This window comes from Apodemus sylvaticus, chromosome 2 (assembly GCF_947179515.1).
Source record: "Apodemus sylvaticus chromosome 2, mApoSyl1.1, whole genome shotgun sequence".
Taxonomy (NCBI): domain Eukaryota; kingdom Metazoa; phylum Chordata; class Mammalia; order Rodentia; family Muridae; genus Apodemus; species Apodemus sylvaticus.
Window position 1 is genome coordinate 25,934,232 of NC_067473.1, and position 9,308 is coordinate 25,943,539.

Here is a 9,308-nt window from a genome sequence, read left to right on the forward strand (position 1 = left end):
TATGTGGTGATGTGGCAGTGGCACTCAGGAGAGCTAGAGATTGTAACTGCACTGTATCATGCTAGCAGCAGTGGATAATATTCAGTTGTCCAGATGGTGATACACACTCTCATTATTTCTTTTTTTTAATATTTTTATTTTCTATATTCTTTGTTTACATTCCAAATGATTTCCCCTTTCCCAGATCCCCCCTCCCCATATGTCCCATAAACCTTCTTCATTTTTTAATGTGAACCCAGGGCAAAAGAGAACAAAATCCTTAGAAAAGAAAGAACATTTCCCCTTCTCCATCTTCCCAGCAAGAAACACTTGTAGAGAGAAAATGGTAATTTCATTAAAACAGACAAAGATTGGTAGGTGAGGCCTTGAATGGAGGATGTGTTTCAGTGTTTTTCTCTGAAACCCAGTCTTAAAAATTCCATTTCATCCTCTACCTGGCCTCCTAGGCTAACCTTCACCTCAGATAATCCTGCTTCCACTTTACTGTTAGGCTTACAAGTGGGGCTCCTAGGAATGGTAGGACAGGACTAGTCACTGACAGAGACCTGGGTTTTCTAATGCTGAGGTGTGTACCCACAAGTGTAGCTACAGACATTTTGTTCTATGTCAGCTCCCTAGTTCAGATTGCTGCTATAATGTGCCTGCCAAATCACTGACACAGAAAAGTAACTTGTCTCAGAGGAAGGTCATGTTGACACATACTCTTATGTTCTTTATGACATTTGTTAAACTTATCATGGTCAACAAAATTTACACAGGACCCATCAAATTAATGGTCAATATACAATCTTATATCTAAAATGACCTGATCAGAAATGAGCCCTGGACACTTCCAACAATTTCAGAGAAGCTAAGTGTACTTTGGGTTTGTTTGTTTGTTTGTTTTTGTTTTTTGCTTTAGAAGTTGATGAATATAGATGTTTGTAGCCATGGCTCAGCTCCCAAAATCTAATATGTGGTCCTGTTCAATCAGTATTATGGTCTGCATTAATTAATCCATCCCTGTTTGATTGAGAAAGATGTTTTTTCTGGTTTGTGGGGCCAATGATGAACCCAAGCACAAGATGTTAGGCCCTTGCTCTGTGCACTAACATACATCTATTATATTTTCATACACCCTTACCAATTTTGACTATTTTATTTTGTTCTGACATAATCTCATTGTATAGATTATAGAGGGCTATAAGCAATCCTCCTGTGGTGACACTGGTGCAGAAATGAGACTCTGCCTGAGGGTCTTTCCATTGGTGGCTCCAATATTTTACTTTCCTCTGCCAACTGATCTCCTGACACTTGCCAGAACCATGAGGACTGCAACTAGCTCTCTCTCTCTCTCTCTCTCTCTCTCTCTCTCTCTCTCTCTCTCTCTCTCTCTCTCTGTTAAGTCATCTTGGGGCAGCTTTAAAAAAGCTAAGCACAAGATATCATGAGTGTAGCCCCTAACACACATCCACATATTACCCTGCCCTGCAGGCTCTGCCTGGATGTAATTTCATGCACCTGTACCAAAGACAGGAGAACTTTTGACTGCACTTTAGAACTGGAGTTATTTCTCAGTACATTTTAAAGGTTTATATTGCTGAATGAAGAAAATTTGAGAAAGGATGAGACATTTCTGAGAAGCATTTGAAAAGGAAACCCTCAGTTAGAAACACAGGGATTACTGGGGTGATGGCAATTAAGCCTAAGTAAACCATGGCCTTGGAAGGAAGATGGGCTCAGTGGCTATGCCCCAGGAGAGTCTTCAGGAAAGAGCACTTAAGCTTCATGTTCAGTACAGGGGGGGAAATTAGCAGAGAGCCAAGGCTGTATGTAACCCATGACATCAGCAGTCCCTTCTTGAACATTGTATAGTCTTCCAGAGAGTTCTTGGCATGAGCTGTGATGTCACCAGTGTTGTAGCAACAGCAGAGCATTGAGGTTTCTCAGTCAGTGTCTAGAGTATATACTGATAGACATGTTTGCCCGACTCAGAAAACTATTTCGCAGAACCAATATGAATGGGAGAGAGACTAGAGAAAGGAGGAAGGGGGCTGGCCTTTCATCTGAGAGTAATGAAGGACAAAGGAGGTGGTCATGGAGAATGTGGAGTAAGTACTGGGAAGTGGATTTTGAGCTTCCTGGCAGGGTGGCCCGAGCTGGCCTTTCTAGCAAATTCCAATTCTTCACTTTCACTGAGTATTGTGGTTGTTACTTGGGGACAGAATGAGAGCATCAGGAGTCACAGAGGATCTAACCTACACCAATTTAAGGAAGGGCATCACTGCCTTCACTACCATGCTTCTAGCTTCAGCTTCTCTGACAATAGTACCAGGGAGAGATTTGTGCCCCTGCTGATAACCTCTTGTTCTCAGAACTACTCTGACTTCCTCTCCCTCAAAGTTCCCACCTTAGCTTTCCCACTGGTTGTGGGTGGCAGGAATTATTGTACTGTAACCAAAGACCTATCAGAGTTGATAAACCCAGCAGAGATTCCATCCTGTGGCCACTTCTGGAGTGCTTGTTGTTTCAATAGAGGAAATAAATCAGTGTGTTCTCCCCCTGCAGGATGTTTTAAGGCCATTTCCTGGGCCTAGAGTAACAGGATAGGAGATCTGAACATCATACAGCACTCAAGTACTTGTGAATAGTGAATTTAGAGTGTGACTTGTGAAACCAGAGGACTAAGGACTCTGAAGCCAAGTTGTACTCTGTGCATTTGGTAATAAGCCAGGAGAAGCCATCTCTGTGGTCATCATAAGAATACATAGGGAGACAGAGGACACACATGGCTGCTTACATCTCCTAGTCTCTATAGAGTGATGGGAGAACTGAGATCCACTGAGGATGCATCTAGAGCCTGGACGAAACTCTGTGTGGTGTCACTGGGTTCTAGGCCTGTCGTCTACTTTATAGGCCTCAGAGTAGACTGTCTATACTCTATGCATTCCCAACATTTAAGTTCACTTGTGTTCTTACCTACAGGGGCTGGCAGGCCAACATCATCCCCTGTAACTCTCCTGAGCAAGAAGCAGGCCAAGGAGGAAGAGGAGAGGCTGACCAGAGAGCTGCAGCTCGTTACAAAAGAGAGAAATGAGCTGAGAGATCGCTTGATCTATGTCACAGAGGGAGCCATGAACAAGAGGTATGCATTGCTCCAAATGCTGTGGTGTTCATCTGGAGTCAATGCCACACTTGTCTCTTTAAGTGGTTGATCATAGGAAGGTGTATCTTCATGATATCCCTGGCTCAAACCTCATGTCCCTAAATACTTCTTAGAGGAGAGGCAGAACCTGAAGGTTGGTCAGGAGGGAGATGGGAAATGGACTCTTCTGCTTCCTCCAGGTCACAAGTGGGACTTGTGGTCTGAGTGAAGAATTCAGGGATAGAGGCAATGGTCAGTGAGTTCCCAGAGTGCTTTTGGAAAGCCCTTGAAAGGAGGTGCTTTTGTGAGGTTCTAGGAGCTGAGAGTTTGTGGTGAGTGTTTGTACTGGACTGGCAGGTGACTGAGTGCTGTAAACTGCTAAATGCAGATGGAGGGGCCTGGTCCCACATTGTTCATCTCAGTGCTTGACTAGATGTCTGAGGCTCTGCCTGTTCCTCTTTCTCTGAGTGACTTATACTCTGGTACTGTAATGTTGCATGCATTTCTTCTGAATCTCGTGTTCTCTATGCTTCTGTCTCTGATTCACTCTCTCTCTCTGTTTCTCTGTCTCTTTTTTCCCTTACATGTGTGTACACATGTGTGTATACTGTTTCCGTGTGTATGCATGTGAGTGTGCACATGATTGTGGTGTCTCTTGTGAATTAATTTTTTTACATGTTTATATTTCTCTCTACTCTTTTAAATTCAGGGATCTGTGACATCCAGTGTACTCTGAGACCATATTGTTGCATACATTTCTGCTGATTCTGATTCTATTCTCTCTTGTTCTGTCTCTGTCTTTATTTCTCATTCTCTGGCTCTGTGTCCTTTTCTCCAAATCTGTGTGTGCCAGTCTATGAGTCTGTTTGCTTCCAGGTGTGCATACAAGTGCTTCTGTTTTGTATGTTTATATTTACCTCCCCACTTTGGAATCTTGTGGTCTGTGTATTGGACTGAGGATTTACATGCAAGTTCAAGGTGATGTGAGTCCTAATGTCTAGGAGCCCCCACTTTAAATAGCACTGTTCCTTCTCTTTATGGGAACATTTATGTAAACAGTTGGACCTCTTGGGCAGATTATAAAACATTGGTTATGTCTGGTCTCATCTCAAGAATTATGTGTAATGTCTGCCTCTGAAGTGTTAGTTATCTAGGAATTATAATCCCTGTTGTCAAAACAGGGAAAATATAATCACAGGTGTCTAGTTGGCAATGACCTGTGGCCTAGGCTATTGAGGGCACAAGGGACTAGACTGCCCCTCCCGAGCTAATGAGTAAACACAGGGAGCCAGGGCACCCTCCATCTGGATACATAGCTTATGCTGTCCTTGGGAAAGGATAAAAAGTTTCCAAAGATGAAAAAGATCCCAGCATGTAGAATCCAGGAATTGACCTTCCTGTGCTGGGAGTACAAGACCCAGTCTGTGTTCATGTGTTCTTAGAACAGAGGAGTGGCCCCTGGATATGGAAAGCAGTAGCAGTATGGGGCAATACCAGAACAGGGAAGTGGGAAGGGGTGGATGAGGGAGTAGGGGGAGGGAAGAGTGCTTATAGGACTTTTGGGGAGTGGTAATCCAGAAAAGGGGAAAACATTTGAAATGTAAATAAAAAAAATATATCGAACAACAAAAAAAAAAAAAAAAAAAGAAACACATTTTCAGCCAGGCCATGGGAGCACACACCTGTATTCCCAGCATTTGAGAAGTAGTGGCAGATGGATTTCTGAGTTTGAGGCCAGCCTTGTCTATACAGTGAGTTGCAAGACAGTGAGGGCTACACAGAGAAACCTTGTCTCAAAAATACAAAAAAATATATAAATATAAATAAATAAATATAAATAAATACATGAATAAATAAATACATAAAATACTTAGATGTATATGTGTCTTGGTTTCTGAAAAGGTGTTTTTAAAAAAAGAACATGTTCATGGAGTTCTATTTTCCTGGGGACAGGCCATACTACACACCAAATCCATTATATGAAAAATTAAAGTTAAAGGAGAAGGAGATTATGACATTTCTACACACCTTAGAGAAGGAGAACATTGAGGCCAAACAGACCTTCCAGGATCTCAAGAAGGAGATTAACTTCTATCGGTAAGTACTGTTCATGGAGGTCACCAGGTGTGCAATGGCCATTTCTGCCTTCCTTTGTTCCTGGACTGGAGAGTCTGCAGGTCTGACTCTATCCCTTCTGCCTTTTAGTCATCACTGTGCCTTGGGACTTCTCCTGTCAGTTTCAAAGTCTGTAAGAGACTGTTACTCACCCTAACATTGTCCAGGCATCATCAGGAGCCTCTCATTAGAAGAGTGATTCAGATCATGAGACGGTTATGGTACAGTTCTAGGTCTGTGGGGCTCAGGCATGGTTTTACAGAGCTAAATGTGATCTAACAAAAGGATACAATGCCTTCCTCTTGGTTCTACTGACTGCATTGAGGGTATCTGCAACCTACTAATTGATGTTGCTGAAATGCATTGGGCTGTCATGGATAGTTTCAGATACCGTGTTCTTTGGAGAGACATGCAACCTTATTGGTGTTTGGGCTGCAGCAATCATTTATTTCTTCCTCAAGTTGCTATTCTCTGTTTGTGTACCTCTCAAGAATGTATTGAGATGTATTGCATTAGGTATTCCTGGGAACCTAGGTCCTGGTGGGGTTAATGGGACCTTGATGTAGGAATGGGAGGAGGAGCCTGCAGGATCTTACCATGAAGATTGTGTCTCTAGCAACCTGCACAGCCGGCTCCTGATGCAGAAGAACATTATGAATAAGAGATTGGTTACACTGAAGCAGGAGAACAAGGAAGTACATGCTGATTGGACCATCATTCAGCAATACCTGATTGACTTGAACCTGAATGTTAAAGATGAACAGGACAAGACCATCATCCTCCAGGGCCAACAACATCAGGTAGGTACAAGCAGCTCAGCCTGGCTTATACTGACTGATAACACTTTCCCACTGCATCCATCTTTGCTTTCACACAGCACCATTCTAATGCACAGTCCCAAGCAGCCACCCACCTCATGGAATGTAGTTGGTCATTGCTAGGGCTATGCACATTCTGGGTTGTGAACCTCTTGAGATAAGCTGAAATATGGAAAGTATACCTTTCTACTCCTCTTTATTCTGAAGACCAATAAGGGTGATAGATCAATATCATGCAGCATTCCTACACCTGCTCATGATAGGTGGACTACTTTACAGAGCTTTGAGTAAGTTCTAGGTCCTGTGTCAGAAGTCACGCAAGGGTCATGTGACTTCCAATTGCCCATTTTTTGGTGTGCCCTGATAAAAATGAGTAGCAGCTTGTCAGCCCATGTAATAGGTTAATGTTGCTGGATATTTTGCTGTGCCTGCAGTTATAACAGCAATGGTGTCAGTTAAAAGATCAACGATAACATTCCTGTTGAGATGTTGAGAGGCAGCAGCCTGACAGCTGACCTTTACGTTCCCAACGAGCCTCTGTCTTAATAACTGCCTTCCTCTTCTAGGATGCAGAGAGTATAGCAAGAGCTGAAATTTCCACAGTCCAGGAAGAGGGCTTCCTGCAGAATGAGTTGCCACTTCAGGAAGCCCATGATGAGCTCCATCCTCAACAGCCACAAAATTCCTTGGATGAGTCTTCTACCACATAATTGAACTCCTCAGGTTGAATAGGCACTAACTACCTAGCCAGTGAGCCAATCAATTCAGGAATTTATTCCCTTTCCTGTACAAACAATACCCCTTGGGGGAGAACTGAGGTGACTGCCCTGCCAACACATGTCCAAGAGAAGAAACAGACTGTATGTTTCTGTTGTTGAAAGTGTAGTGAGAGAACACTGGTTCATATAATTTACTGTTAGAGTTTTGGTTGCTGTTTGTTTTTGTTTTTTGGTTTTTTTTTTTTTTTTTTTTTTTTGCTGTTTTGTTACTTGTTATGTTATTGGATATTATATATTATTGTTATTGCTTTTTTCCTTATGCTTTTCACTCTTTAAAGTAATTATCTTTAAAAGCCTGTTTTTGAAATGTATTTCTGATGAATAAAAATTTATTTGTAACTCCTCACTTTTGAGACCATATTAATTATTCAGATTTTCTGTCCTATCCTGAAGACATAGACCTCACAACCACAGATGGATCTCGGTAAGCCCCAGGAAGCCTGGCTAAAGATTGATTTCAAAGCCCACTAGGGTATACAAGACAATGGTCTTTTGTATGAATAATGTGGCTTCTCCCATGGATACACACTTTAGGATGTAATCACTGACATACTCTCTCTATGCTGTCATGTATTCTCCTACTCCTAAAATATAGAACTCTATTAGAATGGAGACTGCAGCTCCTACCTATTTAATATAGCCCATGAATTTCTACCTAGAACAATCAGACAACAAAATGACATCAAGGGCATACAAAAGATAAGGGATAATGTCAAAGTATTGCTATTTACACATGATATGATAGTATACTTAAGTGATTCCTAAAGATGTACAAAAGAACTATACCTGATAAACACCTACAGGGAAAGTCTCTTGATTCATAATGAACTTAAAAAAGTCAGTAGCTGTTTTTATTGAAAGGATAAAGAAGCTGAAAAAAATTAGGAAAGCCACAACATACAGTACCCAGAATTAATAAACTGTATCTTGGTATAAGTTTATGCAAGCAATGAAAGACCTATAAGAAAAGATTTTCAAATCTATGCTCCAAATGCAAGTGCATCCACATTCGTCAAAGAATCTTTACTAAAGCTCAAATCACACATTGCACCTGACACAATAGTTGTGGGTGACTTCAACACCCCACTCTCCTCAATGAACTGATCAGGAAAGCAGAAACTAAACAGGGACACAGTGAAACAAATTAAAGTTTTGGACCAATTGGATTTAACAGATATATATATAGAGAGAGAGAACATTTTATCCTAATGCAAAAGAATATATATTTTTCTCAGCACCTGATGGTACTTTCTCCAAAACCGACCATATAATTGATCACAAGACATACTTCAACAAATATAAGAAGATCAAAATAACCCCATACCTCCTATCAGATCACTATGGAGTAAGAGTTTTCCTCAATAGCAACAAAAACAACAGAAAGCCCACATACACAGGGAAGCTGAACAATAATCAACGACACCTTGGTCAAGGAAGAAATAAAGAAATCAAAGACTGTTTAGAATTTAAAGAAAATAGAGGCACAACATACACAAATTATGGGACACAATGAAAACAGTGCTAAGAGGAAAACTCATAGCCCGGAGTGCCTCCAAAAGAAACTGGAAAGAGCATACATTAGCACCTTAAGGACACACCTGAATGGCCTGGAACAAAAAAGTTAATTCACCCAGGAGCAGTAGAAGACAGGAAATCATCAAACTCAGGGCTGAAATCAAGCAAGTAGAAACAAAGAGAACCAAACAAAGAAAATTCTGGAAAAAATTATCATGAGAAGGAAAGAGCTCCCATGGTCAGAGTTAACAAGGATTACCATAGAGAAAATGGACATCTGAGGGAAAGCAACTTACAGATACAATACATTCCTATCAAAATCCCAACACAATTAATTACAGGTCTTGACAGAGCCCTTTTTCTGTTCATATGGATAAACAAAAAGCCCAGTGTCTTAGTTAGGTTTTCCTTTACTGTGAAAAACACAATGACCAAAGCAACTTTGTTATAAGCGGCAACATTTAATTGGGGCTGGGTGTCAGGTTCCAAGGTTCAGTCCATTAGTCCATTATCATTATTGAAAATAGAGCAGAGTCCAAGATGGTATGACACTGGAGAAGCTGTAAGAAGGAGCTGTGTCTTCTTCTGCATGCAAACAAAAGACTGTATAGTTTATAGCTACATGGAGGGTCTCAAAGACCAATCTCACTGTCACACACCTACTCCAAGGAGGCCACAACTTTTAACAGTGGTATTGCCTTGGTCAAGCTTATTTAAACCACACATTCCACTCACTGGCTAACATAAGCTTGATCAAATGGATGAGTCTATTGTGGCCATACCAATCCATAGCATAACAGAAAATATTCTTAATCCAACTCAGAGGTCCCATAGATCATAAGAGGTTCAAAAATGTTAAAAGTCCAAACTTCAAAGTCTCTTCTTACATACACACAATCTCTAAAGTGTAATCCCCTATAAAATCAAAAGATGTAAATCACAGGCATCTAATATCAC

The 9,308-nt window shown here is 41.1% G+C and overlaps 1 protein-coding gene across 1 annotated transcript; it reads left to right on the top strand.

Annotated features, from left to right (window-relative positions):
• The first annotated feature begins 1,957 nt into the window (after positions 1-1,957).
• On the top strand, positions 1,958-6,767 carry LOC127677791 (disks large homolog 5-like). Its single transcript, XM_052172791.1, has 5 exons — positions 1,958-2,090; positions 2,965-3,124; positions 5,078-5,221; positions 5,856-6,039; positions 6,624-6,767. The coding sequence occupies exons 1-5, from the start codon at positions 1,958-1,960 to the stop codon at positions 6,765-6,767; spliced, it is 765 nt and encodes a 254-aa protein (XP_052028751.1).
• The last annotated feature ends 2,541 nt before the right edge of the window (positions 6,768-9,308 follow it).